The sequence below is a fragment of the Cyrtonyx montezumae genome, unplaced genomic scaffold (genome assembly GCF_038088225.1).
Source record: "Cyrtonyx montezumae isolate F1298 unplaced genomic scaffold, pur_monq_1.0 scaffold_3, whole genome shotgun sequence".
Classification (NCBI taxonomy): Eukaryota; Metazoa; Chordata; class Aves; order Galliformes; family Odontophoridae; genus Cyrtonyx; species Cyrtonyx montezumae.
Window position 1 is genome coordinate 50,232,269 of NW_027072034.1, and position 19,654 is coordinate 50,251,922.

General features: G+C 39.3%; 2 protein-coding genes across 16 annotated transcripts in view; one reads left to right on the forward strand and one right to left on the reverse strand.

Moving 5' to 3' along the window:
- The window catches only part of GK (glycerol kinase), a 499,514-nt gene that overhangs the window by 206,489 nt on the left and 273,371 nt on the right, over positions 1-19,654 (forward strand). The window lies entirely within an intron of this gene.
- DMD (dystrophin) overlaps positions 1-19,654 on the reverse strand; it is a 961,436-nt gene that overhangs the window by 36,409 nt on the left and 905,373 nt on the right. For all 15 annotated transcript variants that reach the window (XM_065741536.1, XM_065741534.1, XM_065741531.1 and 12 more), the window contains 4 exons: positions 16,533-16,618; positions 13,898-14,055; positions 6,415-6,581; positions 4,201-4,312 (listed from right to left, as the gene is read on the reverse strand). In XM_065741536.1, the coding sequence (XP_065597608.1) occupies positions 4,201-4,312; positions 6,415-6,581; positions 13,898-14,055; positions 16,533-16,618 (523 nt within the window). The remainder of the gene's footprint in view (positions 1-4,200; positions 4,313-6,414; positions 6,582-13,897; positions 14,056-16,532; positions 16,619-19,654) is intronic.

Genomic DNA, 19,654 nt, shown 5'->3' on the forward strand with positions numbered 1-19,654 from the left:
CACAGAGAAACTTGACCCTGAAATACTGCTTTTCTACAGTAAATTAAGTTCATCCTGACCCACATAACGATATCACTTCTCCAATGTATCTAATTTGAAGGAAAGAAATGAGGGAAAGTTAATCTTTCTGACATTTTTTAATGAGTTCTATGCCTTCTATTTCAGAAAGGAAGGTGGTGCGGGGATCCATCAGTCAAGCCTACTTTGTGGAGCTGCTGATACAGAGATGTATATATATTTAATGATTGCTCAGGTAGAAGAATTAAGCATGCTCTAAAAAATAATTTGCAGAAAGACTAAGATACATTAACAGAAGGACAAATGTTCTTCCCCTACTGAAGATAACTAGAAGCTTCATGTAAAGCAGGAAAGAATTTGACTCTCTTTTCAGTCAATTTTGGTCAATCTTGTATGAAAATTCAGTGTGATCAATGGCTGGCCGAGAAATATCGCATCAGAACCGACATGCCAGTACAGCAGCATCTGTATTTCCAAGAAACTACAGTAACACTTAGCAATATTTCAATAAACTTGAATTTTAAAAAGGGAGAGATTAAGAACATCTGGACCATCCAGAGGACTCTAGAAAGGACATTTACTGATGCAGACTGCAGCAGAAGGGAATTCCCTCTCCTGAACACCAGCTACAATCCCATAGTGAGAATCCTAAGCAAGGTCAGCATCATGAGACGAGTTAAAGAAATTCAGCTAGGAAATCTTTTGATATTTAGTCTTGGTATAAATAAATTAAGCACAGCTTTCTGCTCATTTTGCTCACCTGTGTCATTTATGAACATCTATTCTATAACTGAGCATTTTCAATGTGAATGAATTGATTGTGTTTTTAGGCACAGTGAATAAGAAAACATAATTTGCTTCAACCTTCCTGGGACACATCATCTCCCCTGAACTTTTCACATGAGAACCAAACAGCAAAAAAGTGTGCTTGCATGGAAGCATCCTGATCTAGTTTGAAAGCTGGTATCAAGCAAGTACATCTTCCAGTGACAACCTGAATCACCAGGTACCTCTCCTATGATCCAGTTTCAACATCAAAAATGTTCAAGGAGCACAGGAATGGCAAAAAAAAAAAAAAAAGTGATTACTACATGGACAAGCTGATAGACTGAGAATATTTTCAGCCAGACTTCCTGATTTATTCCACTTTAGTTCTACCCCACACAATTTTCAAAATAAAATCATGTAAAACCAAATTCACAGCAGAATGGGTTTACAAGGAAGAAACAGTGGAATTTTCACATCCCTCACACCTAACATCCTAGTCCTCTTAAATCAAAGAGATATGCAGGCAGCTGGGTCTAGCATGCTGCAAAACTATTCCAACACAAAATCTCTCTCTTGACAAAAGGAGAACTTACAACCATCTGATTTTTGCACTTTGGTTTAATAAAGTGTCTTCCCAACCCCTCACTCCAGAGCTCAGCCCCAACTGTAAACACTAGCCACAGAAAACAATCTCAATTTGATATGCTTCATTCTATTGAGGAAACTTCTTTGTGTGTGCTGGTGTTAAACCCAAACAGAAACATGACCCTACATTTAAAATCTCAGTCTAGAAGAGTGCTTCTACCCTTCAGTTATTTGAAACCTTTTTAGAAGTCACCTCTCCTTGAACAGGACATCAAGCTGTGTTGCTTGCTGGAGTAACTGTTGCAGCTTTTCTGCCTAAATGAAAACTAAGTAAACTGCCTTGGCCTCAATCTGCCTCAACATTCTGCAGTAAGGGAGTAGCTATCACACCCCTTGGACACTCAGCATTAAGTTCTCAAATTCCCCTCCTGGAGAATTAAGGGCTGCAGTGCTCCAAAATTTCCTGGAAGTAAGAGAGAATGAGAATAAAAATATAGAAAGCCTTCACTGTGCACATCTAGCTATTGCAAAGATATGTCAATGAAGGCATCATATGCCTTCTATATGCCAAAGTGCAATCTAAGGTGAGAGATCTGTCTAGAGGAAGAGGAAAAAGTGCTTTGTCACCTGCGAAATTCTTTTCATTCCTTTCAAATACAAGTACATACTAGATATGATAGCTTCAGTGGATATCTTGTTAAGTCACACAGTACTTAGGTTTACTTTTTCAATAACTGCAGCACAATAAAGATCTGCACTCACTGCGTGCCACATTCACTTTTTTTCCCTAGTTAATCCTACTCTAATTCAGCTCACTGCTGGTACAGGCAGGCACGACGCATTAGCACTGGCTGCCAGAGTTCAAAATTCACCAAAAAATGTCTTTAAATGCTTCTTTATTCTGATTCAGCAATCTGGATGCTGTTACAAGTTCTCCCTAGGCCTGTCAGTAACCTCCACTGTCAGGGAGAATATGAACCTGCTGGACCCTGTCTGTGTTGCAATTAATTGCTTCAGGCTGAGGGAGTGTCTCACCATGCTATTTTGTTTCTCTCTTTTCACACCTTCCTCAAACACACCCTATGAACAGGTAAGAAAATAGCAGCAAGATATTGTTCTGTGCATTCCCTGCACTACTCACAACCTTCCACAATGCTTTTTATCAAGAATAAGAGTGGCAAACTGCAGAACCAACCAGCAGCTGACTCAGCAAGAATGCACTCAGCTCGACTGGAAGGAGTGCTGTGGGCTGGGGCCGAGGCAGGGATCAAGACTGTCTGCTGCAGGAACGCCTGCCATGGGGAGGTCTGTTCAGACTCGTCTCAGCAGTGCTAGTTTCCCTCCGACCTGTGCAGCAGCTCAGGCAAATCACCCCTCCCAGTAAGCTCAACCCAAGGGGAAATATGTTAAAAAGCACCAGCCAGTGAATGCTGAAAAGTCAGCAAAAACACACTGGTTTCCCCTTGCAGAGATGTGAATTAAATGGTGCCATTTGAATGCTACGGTAAAGCTTGATAATGTAAATAAACATACATAAAGGAAAACTAAATTAAAGCACTATATCGGCTTTACTATAATATTTTATGTTTTTATTCTCCATCTTGTCTAACTTCCTAAGAAAAGCTAAAAGGCTTCACTTTGGCAATGACTTTTTGTTTGGATTAAGATGTAAAAATTATTCACACAGCTAGTTAATTTTATTGCTTTATTTCCACCATTTACACTTGACAAGCAGACAAAAGTAGAAGACAAATGACAATCCTACAACATTAGGAAAATAATCCAGAAGGCGAAATGCTTCAGGATCACCACACAGAATAGCAAAGACAGCTGAAAGTTCAGGTATACTGTACTGTGGAAGGACAGATCGAGAGTTCCTCTAATTTATGGTCCTCTGCCATGGTCACAAGAGGCCAGAAAGAGAGGGACACACCAGAAGAGTAATAAGGAGTTTTCTTTGCCAGCTACTTCGAATGAAAGAAGCATTTATGCAAAAGTGAAATCCTTTTCCATAAAGGAGACCAGAGGCCCTACAATACCATTCATGTGTTGCACTGAACAGGACTTCCAGTCTTCAGAAATGAAATCTGAAATTCTGATTGAAATGAAATCTTTCTTTTCTGAAAGAGTGGTCAGGCACTGGAATGGCCTGCCTAGGGAGGTGGTTGAGGCACCATCCCTAGCGCTGTTCAAGAAGCGTTTAGATGAGGTGCTAAAGGACTTAATTTAGTAGTTGGGTAGAGATAGTGATAGGAGGATGGTTGGACTAGATGATCTTATAGGTCCTTTCCAACCTTATGAACTTATGAACTTATGAACTTATGAATCTGATTTGCTACTCTGAAGAACTTCCCTGATATGTTGTCTTAACTAGTTCACACAAAATCAGAAAGTACTACTAAGTAGTAAAAAATTCAAACACGCAATCGTAGCATTGCAGGGAAAACAAGTACAAATTTGCTGGGGAAAGGAAAACAAAAAAAAACTCATACAGGAATAGGGAGAAAACATTAAGGCCGAAAAATGTTTTTTGTGCAAACCACAGCCTTCTTGAAGGATACATGGATGGCACTGAACATAGAGTAGCTACTGCATCAGCACACAACAAATTACAACAGAGCACTGTACAACGATACTTCAATTTACATCCAACTACTGGATTCTGTTTTACTGAGCATTAGAAACCGTTGGAATGCACAGATTAAAGAAGGTGATTTCATTGTAGGGGGAAAAAGCCTCCCAAATGCTCTGTTACCTTACACACAGCAAATGAAGTTTTTCCTTTCTACTTAACAATGAGCAGTAAGGGTCAGTAGAACAGCTACTTACTGGTGTGCAGTATTCCACCATGGGATAGTGCATTTTGTGACCTTTTGCAACACGGCCAGAGAAGAAGCAACTTTGGCAGATGTCATAATTAAAGTGCTTTAAGCTTCTGTACCTAAAAGAGGTGGAAAAAAAGATGGCTTCAGTGCTTTGTAAACAAATACTTCCTGTGAGCCTTCAGAGCTTTCTGAGTTATTAATGCTCTTCCCTCAGATGTCCCACAGCATAGGACAGGGCCTGTCTGAGGGACAAGATTGCTGCCTCAAAGCAACAAAGCAGACATGCTTAGCAAAGACTTAGTTTTCAAAAAGAATCCCTCTGTATCACAACATTTCTAACAGTTGGCAAAAATGCAGAGCTCTAACTACAGAATCACTCTACCTCCTAATACACAAAACACAGCGCCAAGATTTTTGTTTCTGTAATGCTAATTTCAGTCCTTTTGGTCTGTGACATGATGCCAAACACGGAACTTCTTAAGCAAATGAAGTTCAGATAAGCAATGCCTTCCTCAACATGCACCATCAGCAAGCTCTTCGGTGCTGACTGAAGGTAGGGATTTGTTCATTCTCCAGCATCTTCATCAAAATATTATTTTGATGTACAGAATTCCATCCATGCAAAAATCTGAATGCACTTTTAGGCCGTTATTTAATCTCATCAGCTTTGTGAGACAGCTAACTTGCATCCGCTGCGCTGAAGTGCTTGGAAGAGCCGGAGGCATAAGGGTTTTCTTGTTCCACATACGCTAAGCAGTTCTGTCACAATAACCTCAAATGAACATTGTTTTACACATACTGAGGCTCACAGTATTAACTTTCTAAAAGCTGTCCAACACAGTGTCTTTTTGTTGAGTATGTAAACAGGGTCACAATGACTTGCGAAGGCAGAGAAAAAATCTCCGACAGATTTGACTGTTGTAACAGAATTATGATATAAATTTAAGGGACAGATGAGATCAGACAAAACTGGAAACAGAACTCCAGTGTCCACGCTCCACGTTTCTGATGCTAACTAACTATACACCATTCATTCAATTGATATCCTTTGATTTTCCAAGTGCTGCATTTTTCCAATTGCATCCACTTGTCTCTAGCTGTTTATATAAAATTGTGAGAGTAATTCAGTAGTTTCATGAACTCACTCTGGAACAGGAAGCGTTTTCTTTGTGACTGTGACACATCCCATCCCTAGCTCTTCTTCAGTAATACTTACCATTCTCCAGTTTCAATTATCAAGAAGAATAAAAGCAGAAGATTAGTTTACAAGATGTGATGAATAGCTCAACTGAAGAAAAACCCAGACTCAAAACAAAGCAGAACTTTCACTATTCCCCTCATTTCTCACTGCCTGTACAATTGCGTATGAGAAAGGGCTGCCTCACTACAGATGCAAAGAAAATCATTCATACTCTCACACATTAGAGCAAAATGATGGTTTTACTATGTGAAACTGCTCGTTGCTGTTCACTATCTTGGTTTTAGAACTAAAACTACAAAAATGTCTTTCCAAACATCATGATACAATGGAAAGAAAAATGCCAAAAGTAAAAGAAGAACAGGAACAAGGACAGAAACCATACAAAGCAGCTATTAGGAAGCTAAGTGACAAAACAAGTCTAGGCATAAATGAAGGGGAATATTTACTTAGCTGTTATGCGGATTCTCAACAGGCATACCAGCACACGGCCATTTTATAACACATTGACTTATTCACTGCTATGGTAACCATGATGTTGACCCAGACGGTTAAATAGATTAGCAACATTTCCAGCATACTAGTTCATATCCCACCAACCACATTCCTGCTCTGAAAAATGCACATTATCTTCACATCTGTAAATTTTCAAGTCACTTCCTTGCTTTATGCCACGATGGAAAGCAGTTCATTAGGACCCAATTTAGAAAATAAAACTGCACGTATAGAAGACTGAAACTAAAGCAAATCATGTTAGTTGAGCAATCTGCCAATACACTGGCTGAGACCCAGAAAGACTGGAAGGGCAGAACATAAAGGAAGGGCGGTATCTTAACCAGTGATTTTTGTTCTCTTCAGCTTTTGCATCACTGTCTAAGTGTTACTCTTCTTCACACCCCATAAAAACTTTTTAACTTCAGCAACACGCAGAAAATCAGGGTCGTGAACTGCCTGAGAACAAAAAGAGCTAATGATCTACCAAGCAGGGGTACACATGGAAGAAACAGAGTAGGTTTGTACCTGAATCCAATAATGGGGCACTCCTTGCAGATGTTGCACTTCGCTTGGTGTTTGGCAGTCTCGGCAGCAGCCACCCTGTGCAGCACAGGCAGCCACACCATGGACTGCGGTTCCAGCCTCATCCAGTCCAGGAACAAGGCTGCTTCGATCTCGGGCTTGTTGTTGGCCTGCAGCAGAGGGGAAGGAAGACAAGGGTTCAGTCGAGGTGATTAGTGTACCACCAGCTAATTAACAGTTCAAGGCACTGGTTGCCTACAAGCTCCAATATCATTCAGCTTTTCCTTCAGTTCACCCATCCCCCCAAAAAAACAACCAACCTTCAGAATGCTGCCCTCAGAACAGGAACCAAGGATCTGCACTTGCAAGGCACTCACTCTTTATTTTAACAAACTGTATTATGCAACCCCTAATAATAGCATGCTTTTCTATCAAAACTCCTTTAACATTCTTCATTGTCACAATGATCTTTCTTCAAAATACACATACAAAGAAATCAGTTAAAGTCCTTTTCAAGCCTGCTGTTGAACATATGAACTCTCTGTCTCCTTAAATACCTCACAATCTCTACTCCCACCAAATCAACATTAAATTTGTTGCCTTTGCTTGCAAATACAATTCAGCTTTGTCCCACTTGATGTGGGAACTTGATGCTTTTAGTCTTGTGTTCCAATACCTCCTGCTTCTGTCTCTTCTCCAAGAGCAAAATAATCAATTCAAACTTTGTGGCAGTCCTAATTCTCCATTTTCTTCCCATCATCCTAAATAGGGCAGTTACTTTATGTATCTGTTGAACAGTAACTGTGAGGAACAAACCAGATTTCCATCGCACCTGGCACTGTGCAAACACCAAAACCACGTGTAGTCCTGCCTCTCAGCACATAGAGTGTGGAACAAGGAACAGTAAACACACAAGAAACACAAAGCAATGGGACAACAGCGATCAGCACAGGCAGAGGTCACACCACACTGGCAGACAAGCCACTGCAGAAATACTGAGGAATAAGGACAAACAGCTTCAGATGGGACTTAAAAGAATTCAATGAAACGAATGTGAATTTCTATGGGGAAATTCTCTCCACTGAGCAGGACTGAACAGAACAAGTACAGCTCTGGTTATCTGAAAATCTTGAGCCTGGTTCCAACCCTGAAAGAGATGATGGTTCAGGCAGAAATAGCAAGGGACTCCCTCTGACAGGAAGACAAGAAAGAGGAGGAGGAGCCTGCACAGAGAACAGCAAACGTGATGAAGTAGGACACCATCCTGCTCCACTTCCACACACCAATTTAATACGTTATCTCAAATTCCTCAACACATCCTTCTACCTTTCCAAAAGAAAATGTGTATTTATGAACTAAATATGTATTAATCCTCTGGTTTCCTTTTTTTTTCCCCCCTCTGGGCATTTAAACGCTGCACTCTGTGAGCCAGTATTCTAAATTTTAAATTTCACAAAGCAAAGACTTTGTAGTTTCATATCTATTTGAAACACTTCAACAAACGATTAGCATTAATGTATCATATACATGGACCACAATGAATTTTGACTGCTGTTTTCTTCTTCATGCTTGCTTTGATACTTTTCTAATTTCTCATCAAATATGAGTTCAGCATGACCTAACTGAAACCTTCAGTTTTATTCAACTAAAAAAATGATGCTAACAACAAAGTAGGGGGAAATTTTACACTGTAGATCTAAACAGGAGAGAGCTATAGGGAAAAATCAATTAAGGTTGTTGCTTTGGGTTTTTTTTTTTTTTTTTAACTTAACACTGTTTATAATCTTTACAAATAAATCAGCTGATCAATACCTGCAGAATGTGAAAAATGAAGAGTCTCCGGGATCAAACTCCTGACCACAGAAAGAAATGAAAAACTGTAGAACGTCTCCTGAATAATGTACTGCATTAATAATGACTTAAAATGTTGCTGCTGTATTTTAATTAGAAATACATACATATATATTGTTAGGGTTTTCTTATTGGCCCACCCACCTATCTACAGTTACTCACACTAACTCCCTAAATGTTCTCCCCCAAAAACCCCAGTATCAAAAACAGAGAGAGAAAGAAACATTACAGTGAAATCCAGGTAACGCCAACAGAATTGGTTCAGATGAGTGAATACCACCTTCCACTGAAGGACATCAATGAATTCAAGAAAATAAAATTAGTTCTAGAACTCTCTTAAGAGAAAGAGGTATTTATTAAATATAATAATTTACAGGCCTATTTCCAGTTGGCAGCTATGGCAACAAAGGGGCTGGGGAGTGATTTTCTGCAGCTCACTCAGCAAGAGTGAGTTCCACCAGAGCTCCACTGGCAAACCTTTCCCTGGTCTGGCAAGCTACACTTAAAACGCTAAGGTCCTCTAAATCTCTAATATTTTATGAGTATCTCTTTAATATTCCATTTCTAATAGGAAAACATGAAGTGTATTGAAATGCTGCAGTGCAAGCTGCAGACAGAATAAAAATGAGCAGCTCAAAGCACTACTCTACACTTCTGGTTGCCTTAAATTTGCAGGAAAAAATGCTGCAATGGTGATAGACTTGCTGTAACTTTCAAAGATCTATTTTAAGTTTGCAGTCACTGTCGATTGCCAGAAGTCCCAATGGTTGCCTACCCAGGGCTCTGCACCCTGGATGTACAAAACCTGTGCTCAGAGAGATTAGGAGCATTAAAATGTATCAGAACTGGTTCCGAACTACACTACATGAAGATTTAAGGGCACGTGGAGAAAAGCTGGTCAGGTTCAGGTGGTAGAGGACAGGCAGTTCTCAACTGTTCCCTGAGCTGCTATTACAATTTTTTTAATAATCTCTAAATCCAGTAAAGGCGGCAGCTGATGATTTTACATAAGGAAAGTCTGAATTCATGCAGTATGTATCTGAATCAACAAGAGTGAGCTGTAAAGAATATTAATGGTTCTCTCTCTTGAACACATTTCTGCGGAACTCCCAATTTTTATGGTAATAACAGAGTGAATCATAAAGTAAAACTCAAAAAGCCCTTTCCCAGCTTACAAGTAACAATTTGTTATGGGGCACATTCAAATTCATCATATTCCACACATCTGTTTTTCAGTATTTATTCTGCAGAAACAAAAGGAGGTACAGGAGGTTGCACAGTGCTGGCATCTTTATGTAATGCTTAGGAGCTGGATGTTTCTAGGTGATTTTTTTTTTATTTCCTTCTCACACTCCAGCTAGTATTTTTAAAATTACTCCACACTGTATGAACTTCATCTATGCACAATGTGAAATACGCTCTAAAATACAGTCATGATGTTACATGAAAAATGCAGTGTGTTTTCAGACAGTCAGACAACATAGCATCAATTTCTGGTAACATTTTTGAGGAATTATATTCTGCTTAGCTGTAGGGCAAGGAACTATCTGGAAATAATTTAATGTTATTAATTTAATAGTTTTTTCCATATAGGACAGAAAGCTTTATGTTAATATAAATACTACTTTGGACAAACTCAAACTGAGAAATGGGATTCCTGTGACTCATTAAAGCTTAAAAATGCAGAGCAAGCCATAAATAGAAGCCCTGTCCCCCAGGGCTTAGTGTTAGATCAAACCCTGTTGAACCTCATCTTTCACTTTTGAACAGCTCTTCCCCAATATGTTTGTGTTCTCCCCATTGCCACCTCCCAAGAAAACACAAGTCAAGAGCTCACAGTTTCTGTGACTAGCATTGGTTCATAGGCAACAGAGAGATTATTACTAAGGTAACACAAGGTGATGCAAACTGCTTAAATCTGCCCGACTCTTGCAATGAATGCTTAAGATCATTTCTTTCATTCCTTACATTAGACTTACTCCACTCCACTCATGTTTTTTAGTTCTGTGGCTAAGGATTATAAAACAAAAAAGCAAGAATCCAGAAATGCCTTAGTGTACAGCTTTGTATCATACACACTTAAAAACCATCATCTCCTTACTCCTCCCCTTCCATAAACTAAATCATTTTAAAATAGCTCTTTGAACCAGTTCCCTTGTAGGACTCTTCAAGTATGCCTCCCAAAATCAAGCATAGGTACACAAAATCCAACTGAAATAAAACCAGAACTGCTGTTCTACGACACTTACAGTGCAGCAGCTTGAGGACAGAGATTTGCTAGTTCCCTGTAGGCCAGTTCTCCTGTGTCAGAGCCAAAAGAAGAAGAAACATCCTACGAATAGAAACTAGGGCTATCTGAATATCAAGAGATTGAGTCCCTCAACAGTAACACTGCATCTTTCCTTTATTTCCATATAGACCTCCACACAACTCTACACAGTTGTTTGTACACATTACTGACATTTCCTATAAATTAAAAGAAGAAATAAATGGAAGAGGAACAATTAAAAATGCAGCCCTCATAAAATGACTGTCCAACCAATTCAAAGCAGTGCACATACTGTTAAACCCACTGGTAGGGTCCTGGACAGAGTTTGGACTCCCCAGACTCCTAAAAGTGGTAACTGGCCCGTTTTGACTTTTATTTGTCTGAGTAAATACACTGTATTTGGATATCTAGTTAAACAGTTGTAAAAATTCTGCTGTCTTCTGATCTTCACTGTTTGAAAGCAAACCTAGAAATTAAGATAGAGTCTGAAATTAAGATTGAAACACCATATTGAAATACTTTTATCTGTCAAAGTAAAAAGAGATAAGGTCTGAAATATAGATATTTACTGCTGGCATATCAACATCAAAGCAACAAAAACCAGAGCAAAAAATCTAAGACATTCCTCGCTGTGGGTGAGAAGGGAAAGATTTAAGTTAGTTCAGATACAGTAATGTGAACCTACTTTTAAAATCTGAATTATCTCACTCAAGTGAAGGACGAGGGCAGAAGATGGCTGTGTGAGAAGGGCTGAGGTCACGCATGAAGTGCCAAAAGCACCACAGGGAAGTGCAGCTGATACCAGCCCAGGCTCAGGAAATCCAGAAGGGGAAAGCCCTGAAAAGCTATGCCTGCACCTTCTTTGTGTTCATTCTCCCCTTCCAGCACTGAAAGCCGAGCATGTATCAGAAGACAGAAACAGGGAGCGGCCACGAGAGGTGTCAGGCCAGGACCTGCGGGCTGAGATGGTCGCCCTACAGGAAGCTCCATGCAGCCCTACTCAGCCACTCAACCCCCACACTGGTCCCTCTCAGGAGCTCCCTTACCAAGGTACAGCTGCCTCACAGCATCTCCTCTGCACAGCCTTCTCCTTTCCTCCTGAAAATATGTTACCTCTCCCTGTTTCAACTCCTGGATGCTTTTTTCACACCTCATCCCAACCTGCCTTTCAGTCTCCTTCCTTACTAATATTTGTACTGTCATTCTTACCATTGGTCCAGTCAGGTGGCCCTTCAACTTGGCCCTTAACTTTTCCACTCTTTTGCTCCTTTCTCTGTTCTTATGTTCCTCTCCTTTGGACTCTACCTGTTCCCTTATTTTCCTGTTTTCCCTCCTTTTCTCTCTAACCTTCTTAGAAGACTGCCTTTACTGCTGCAAACCAGGTCAGAAATCACCCTTCCACTCAGCAAGTTAAAACCAAAGAGGAAGAGAGGATACAATTCCGCTTAAGGCAGATAAGAAGAAAGCTTGTTTTTAGTGAAGAACAGAAAAATCTCAGGTTTTCCAATATTCTGAACTTCCACATGGTCATAAGTCAGCTGTACTTCTAGAAATGCTGGCAACCAGATGCAATGCTGCATTCAGCCACTTGGCTTTTCTTCAGTTGTAATAAGACAATTTTTCTACCCCATTTTATTCAGATAATCATTTGCTCCAAGTCTTCCTCCTGCTTTATAAACAACTGTTTTTGTGTGTCACACCAATACAAATTGTATTGTTTTCTTCCAAATATAGATACTCAGATTGTCATATCTTTAACAGAAAAACACCAGTTCTTTGTTAGATTCCAAGGTCACTTTATCGATTTTCCAAAACCGTTTTTTAAATGTGGCTGCTATTCTTTCAGGAAAATGATAGGATCTGGCAATTCCTATTTCATAGGAAGGTCACCTGCTAAAAGCAGCTTTTGACACACAGATTCTCATTGTGGATTTGCTGCAGTACCATTCTGCGTTGGTTTCATCTGAAAGACTCACGTAGAACTCTTTTTGGAAGCCTTGAAAGCCACAGCAGGGTTTAACCTATCTATCAAAGTTACTATACATAGTTATGTCAGCTTGGGTTATCCATCTGGAGTACAATCCTACAATGTATTAATTTTTAAATGAAAACAGACATGGACTAGAATTATTTAAGGTCAAGACATGAATGATGGAAATGTAAAAATATGAATCCTACAGGATCAGATAAGAAGTCTGGCAAAAAAAGAAGCAAACATCCCATCACAACTTGAAGGTTCTGTCCATTTTAGAATTAGATTGTTTCTGTAGTCACTCCATGTATGAAGAATATTATCAACTGCTAATATCCACTTAAAAAAACCATTCTGTATGTTACTTGTTACACAACAGAACTACTACCTAATGAAATCTGAGCAGTAGGCAAAGAAACAAGCAAACAACTCCCCCTGCCCCCATTCATCCAAAAAAAAATTCCCAAGGAACAGTAAGGGGACTGAACAATGGTGTTTCCCCTACTGTGACGTAGAAGATGCACTTTGAGTTATCGAAGACCATACATTACCTCCCATATTCTGCCTTTTCATTAGGTAGCTGTCTTACTCTTTTGTATTCTCCTGTTAGTTAGCAGAAAGATAAATAATTCCCTTAACTCTCTTCCTCTTCAGATTAAATAATTTACAAGTGTGGAAAAGAGCCTGGAGTTGGCTATGTACCCCTCAATGGATAAAGCAGAAATTCTTTTAGAATTCTGCTAGTATGAAAAATGGCATTACCCATTCAAACAATGAAAAAAGCTCATCAAGCACTCCTCAGCCCTAGAAAGCACTTCAGTCAACTGTGTTTTCACTCCCCTCTGCTGAGCACACAGCTGCCACTGGCACGCATGTGCACAAAAATTAGTTTAACCAATGCTTTTCATCTATATGGTGAAATAAATAAATGGTGATTTACTGCTGTCAGAAGAACATTTGTTGTGGCAGTTCCTGCCTTTATAAGACTTCCACTGCCTGCACGATTTGGTTACAGTACAGACCCTGATGACAATTACTTGCTCTCCAGATGACAACATAAGCTTTAAGAACCAGACTGGATGGGGTTTTGAGCAACCTGGTCTAGAGGGAGGTGTCCCTGTCATGGCTCTGGGGTTAAAAGTGGATGTTCCAACCCAAACCATTCTACAGTCCTGTGCTAACTCAGGCTTCCTCCATCACTGCCACATTTCTAGCGCAGACAGTGCCTACAAAGAAGCAGTGTAACTCATAGACAACTTGTCAAAGAAATAAACCAGTGAACACCATTAAGCAAATCCTCAGTATCCTCATCCTCAGATTTTCAGTCCTCTTCAGTAAGGGAAAGCTAGCTGGAAATCTAACAGGACACTAATGGAGATCAAAGATGAACTTACAAACTGGAAGCAGCTTCTGACACTCGGCTCAATGTTGCTGCCCCCGAACGAAGCGACCTCCCCCAGCTGCCGTGGGATCTGGATGGAGTCGTGCAGCAGCAGTCCGAGCCGACGCTGGTCGCAGAAGCCAGTGGAGCTCGCCACCTGCTTGAATAGGTCTGGAGAAACAGTACACTGAGTCAGAAACAACACAATGGGGACAGTGAAAATAGGGATGAAACGTGAAGCATTTCACAGGGGTAAATGGACTTAATGGACAAAAACATATCCATAGTTTGGCTGCGTTTCTTCCCACTGCTTCTGTTAAGAAAGTGCTGATTAGTAGCAGTATTCACAGTCTCATGAAAAAAGGCCGTTTTATCACGGTGCTAGTGTCATTACTGACAACAGCAGCTGTGATTCCATAATAGTCAACAAAACATCAGGATCTTTGATTCAGAACAATGTAGAAGTTCTAGAAGCCATCAGCGATTAGCAATAAATGTAAAACTCAGAACCCAATTATCTTTCAGAAATACAAGAACTCCTAACTTTAGTGTAACGTAATCTTTTATTACAGGTGCATTTCTAAAATGAAAGAAAAACATCACGGTATGACTGAACCTGGCATGCACTGGGAACATGACTATCATATTAAGGTTTTATTTTTGAAGTGAAATGATACTTCAAGTCATGTGCTATTACTCCATCATGCTAGAAAATGATCTTTACAGGACAGATTTATCCTCTCATAAGCCAAATTTAATTTAGTGATTAGTTATACTGTGTATACTATGAGGATGTTTTAGAGTTTGTAATAGGAAAAGTCAGGTTAGCATTAGCTGAAATATTTATTCAGTCATATCTCAGATGACAATACATGACCTGAATAGGTTCTGCTTATTTTTCAAAGAAAAAAAGAAAAAGAACGAAGAGAAGGAAAGAGCAAGGAGCAAAAGAATCGCTAGAAAAAAAAAAAAAATCCTTTTTTTTGGAGCCTTGATATATCACCTGACAAGAGAGATGCAATCACAAAGGTGATTCAGCACTGTTCAAGATAGCTTTCCCAGAGCAGCAATGATATCCATTTTCTTCACAAAGAAGAAAGGAATGGATAGAGAAAGGATTGCTTTTTACTTACATGTTTCACTATTGCCAAGACTAGCTCTATGACACAGAATTTGAGGAAAAATTCTTCTACATAACCTCTGCAAGCCTAAAGAATTCTGCACTTTGAGAACCAACGTGACTCTACTACAGAAACATTGGAAACTCTTTAAGAGGTGCAACTCATCGTTTAAATGCAGCAATGCTAACATCAACTACACTATGACGTCGGCATGGATGGTGAAGCCAGACCACAACCTGGCAGATATGATTCCTTCCTCTCCCACAAACAATTCATCTTTGAATTTTCCTCATCAATAAAGCACTGTGTTTTGCAATATCAAAAGGGGGTTATGCATTGCCATGCCTACACACTAAAGGAGATTATAACACACAATTAAAAGTTTTTCTTTATAACTGATAATTTTAAAATGATTTTCTGTTGAGAACTATCTGTATTACTTTTCTTTAAAGATTCTCTGAATATTATTGCACAAAATACCTAAAGATCTAAACTGTGGCATTCACAGTGATTGCCCTATAATGTGATCCAATCACACAGACATGAGGTCTGTACAACAGACTGTTTATTTTTACTTTAGATTTCTTCAACCTTAATTAGTAGAATAATAAAATAATAACCACTGATGAAGGACTGCTGTAGTACTGGAACAAAATCTGAAGGAGAGGGCTTCTTCAAAGCTCATGTGAGTGTTACCATGTAATTTAACCAGTAACTCTTGAGAAATGCCCTTATCAGTGGATCTTCTCTGGATCCTTGCCTCACTAATAAACTGATTCATTAGTCAGTTGAAACTAAAACTTCAAGTGGAATTTTTCAAGTATTACAGGATTTGACCCATTAAAATATGCAAAATTCCAGCATGGCTTTAATATTTATTTAAAAGTAACAACTATATTTAAATGTAAGATATGTAGTAAGATTCTGACCACTTTGTGGAAAATATTTTTAAAAGAGAACACATTTCAAAGCACTCTAGCACAAGATGCCCTGGTGGATCAATACTGCTTTTCTACTGGTTTGTTCATCTCACTGTTAACACAATTTTTTTCTCTCTGCTGTGGTACTGAAAAAGCATTCTAGCACCCTTTTATGAAAAAGCATTACATTTCAGTGCTTGCATTTTTCCAACCAAGTGTGTACTGGATACACATTTCTGCATATGAAGGTGTGCTAAACCAGTGGTCTCCAAAGGGAAACGTATGCATTCCAGTAGGTGTGCAAGTCCTTTTGGATACAGCAAAAAAACATCTTTGTACTGTTAAAAAATCAAATCAAACCAGTGTGAACTTCATCTTTATCCCATCTTTTCTTTTCATTTCTGTTTTTCTGCGTGCTTGATAATGTACACAATGCAGCAGAACACTTGCATGTGCATATAGTTTATAAATAAATATGCTCAGCGCATGCTCAGTGAACAAGAAAGTTTGGAGACCACAGTGCTGAGGCTACCTAAAACTATAGTGAATAAGTTAAAGTGAAAAACAGAATATAAACTAAAAAATATAAAGAATTCTATTGACTTACATCTGTACTTATCTTCCAGGTGTGCTTTACAAAGGGATACAACACCGGTTTTGAAAGATAAAACACGGATCCTTCCTGTTCGACCCCTAGAAGAAAAGAAATATTGGCTGATAATATAATCCATTCATGTAAGAACTTGTTGGCTATTACAAAGTTTAACACAGTACTGCGGTCTTATTAAATAAAGTCACAAAAAGAACCATTTTGCATGGCATACACTGGCCTGCTATCATATATACTGGATACGGAATGTAAAATACACAGGTGCAGATCTATGGGCAAAGCTATACCAAACTATGCACTTTTACCAGTTCAATCTGAAACACTTTCATGCAGAAATAATGACAGACATTGACACAGGCAATGATGTAAAGATGTAAGATGTTCAGTTGGCATACAAAGCTTGCCTAAAAACAAGGAGAATGGAGGCAGGTTGTACACTTGAGTCAGTAAACGTAGTGGTAGTTTCTGAGCTCTTCCTATCACTCAAACCTGAGCAGGCTAGAAGACCTAGTCTCCCTTAGTTCTTACAGAGTCTCTAACTGGCTTTCCCTCACAATCACCTTCACAACAGTTTGTGATGTGCTTGTACTACCGCTTTTGGTTTTTGATGGAAATATGATAAGAAGACCACCCTCTATACTGCAAGCAATACAGTGACAAACCTTCAGCTTTTTTCTCTAAGATCCAATTCAGTTCAACTTACTTCCCATTGCTGGCTTCCCCTAAGACTTATACCTCACACATAACGTTACAAATACACAACACCTATTGCAAAAGAGACATACACAACACAGTAAGTTAACACCTAGACAAGAGTTTTGGAAGCACAGAGCGGTCAACAGTTTTGAAGCACCACCAGTAAGAACACCACCGAAAAAACACTAAGTCATGTACAGGCATGCCACACCCATGCACCAGGCTGTACTATTTAGCCAGGACCTACTAAAGCACTGGGAGAGTCAACAGTGCTCATTTGCCTATGCTTGATCCCTGCAACCACTATACAGTCATAAAAATGGTGAACAAAGCAGAATTCAGAACATGCAGCCTTTTTTAAAGTATCTTGAGCTTTTCACCATAAGTATTTGCTGCTTACCTATGCCTTCTCCACTCTGCTCCTTTTACTCCTCTCCCTCAAACCTTTTCCAAATTAATTATCATCTGTGCCCCGAGAAATTCCCACTGATGAACACCAGGCTCATGCAAATTATATAGGAGAAGAATGCAGAATGATTATTTCCCTGCAAGGCATATTAAATTGGAACCTGCACGAACCGTGAGTTGCTCAGTTCACTCTACTCCCCTCCCAAATCAAACCAGTAATTTAGCATGCTACTGCAAGTAAGCATGAGTGACTGATCAATTAAAACAAATCTGAAACGTGCTGGATTTGCAGAGCTGTGTCCATAATTAGATCAGTCATTGGCAGCGAATTTGATTAGTATCTCTACAAATGACAGTTTGCAATTATAAGAAGAGTAAAAATTTAGTATATCGAATTAAATGTCTCCAGTGCTACTATGCACTTCAGTTGATCTCTTCCTATTAAGTTTACAATGAAAGCTAAACACAAGTAACCCCAAGGTCATCTCTCTACCAGCATAACTCAAACCTGAATTTTGGCAGAACAGCTAGGAGCTTTTCTCACACATAAAACAACTGTGTTTCATCGAGTCCTGCAATATACAATTCCGTAGCTCACCTAGGGAATTGCCTGGAGGCAGCCAATTATAATTTGTAATGCTGTACTTTCAGCAGAGTGCTACATAATGAAAGCTAGACTGGACACAGCAAATCTAAACTGGATGGCCCAGCTTAGGAGCAGTCAGGGAAATGACTTTCACTTCTCTCTCTGCCACCAGTGTGGCTGATCTGGATTAACATCTCTAGTGTGTCTTTTTTGTTTTTCACCAGCTGGATATCTTTATATATATGTAATTTGTATGAGATGATAACTCAAAACAGAACTGGAGTTCAGCAAAACCCAAAGCAGATTAAAGAAATAAAGCTTAGCAGTTAAATGAACATAGTCCCATTCCCTACTACCGGTACACTGCACAAAAATATGCTGTAATCTGCATAATCCACTTCACAGGATTCTGCAGCTGCTGCAGATTATGATATAAGCAGCTGCCTTATCAGGGGTGATTCTGCAGGAAAAGATCGTGCACTTCTTCAGTTCACAGGTGATCACTGAAGCTTCACGGCCGTGAAAAAGGGGGGATGGAAGAATGATGCTACAGAACTTCACTACAGTTCAAAATGGCAATGGAATACAGTAATTGTTTCATGTCCTTCCATTTCTACACATGAATTTTATTCCGCTACAGTAACAAGTATGTCCAGCTGAAGGCAGCTGATAAGAAACTTAAAAAAAAACCAAACACAAATAAAGACTTCCACTGACATCTTGTTTCACTAAATTCACCAAACACAAACAGAATGGCTTGCTCTAAAATCTGCTTACAGGATGTGCACTGGTATTTAGCTGTGCATCCTGAACAATGTCACTAACCCACTGAACAGAACATCTCTGATTTTATTAAGGTAAATTTACTCTGTTGTATTTACACTTAAAGGCAGACTCTTTATGAACATTACATAAAGCATTTCTCAAATCTCCTGACTGCTAAGAGTTGTAAATGCGTAAGATCACAGATGCAGCTCTTCCTTCCAGCTTTGAGCAAGGATTATAGATTGAAAGCTATAGAAAACTGACAGCTATGAATGTTCAGCACCCAGAAGTACAGACACGTGCAAGAGTCTATACGATCACAGAATGTTATTCATATTGTTGCTTTGATAACTCCCTTGAATTTCTTTTATCTAAAGAAATTTAAAAAGCCATGCAAAGCCATGACCAACAGGGGAGATACAGTCCAAGAACTGCTCTCAACACAGCAGTCTGCTCTGTTTTCCAGCTCTTGCTGCTTAGATGAATAAACCCACTACCGCAAGCCTAATCAAGGGCTACATCGATTGAGCTAAATGCAGCCATTAAACCATTATGCTTCCTAAACTTTCACTTCAACTATTATATCCTCAGCTTCAAGCCATTCATATTTTATAATGCGGCAGCCCTTTCCCCTTTCCCCTTGTGGTATTGGGAAAGCTTTTCA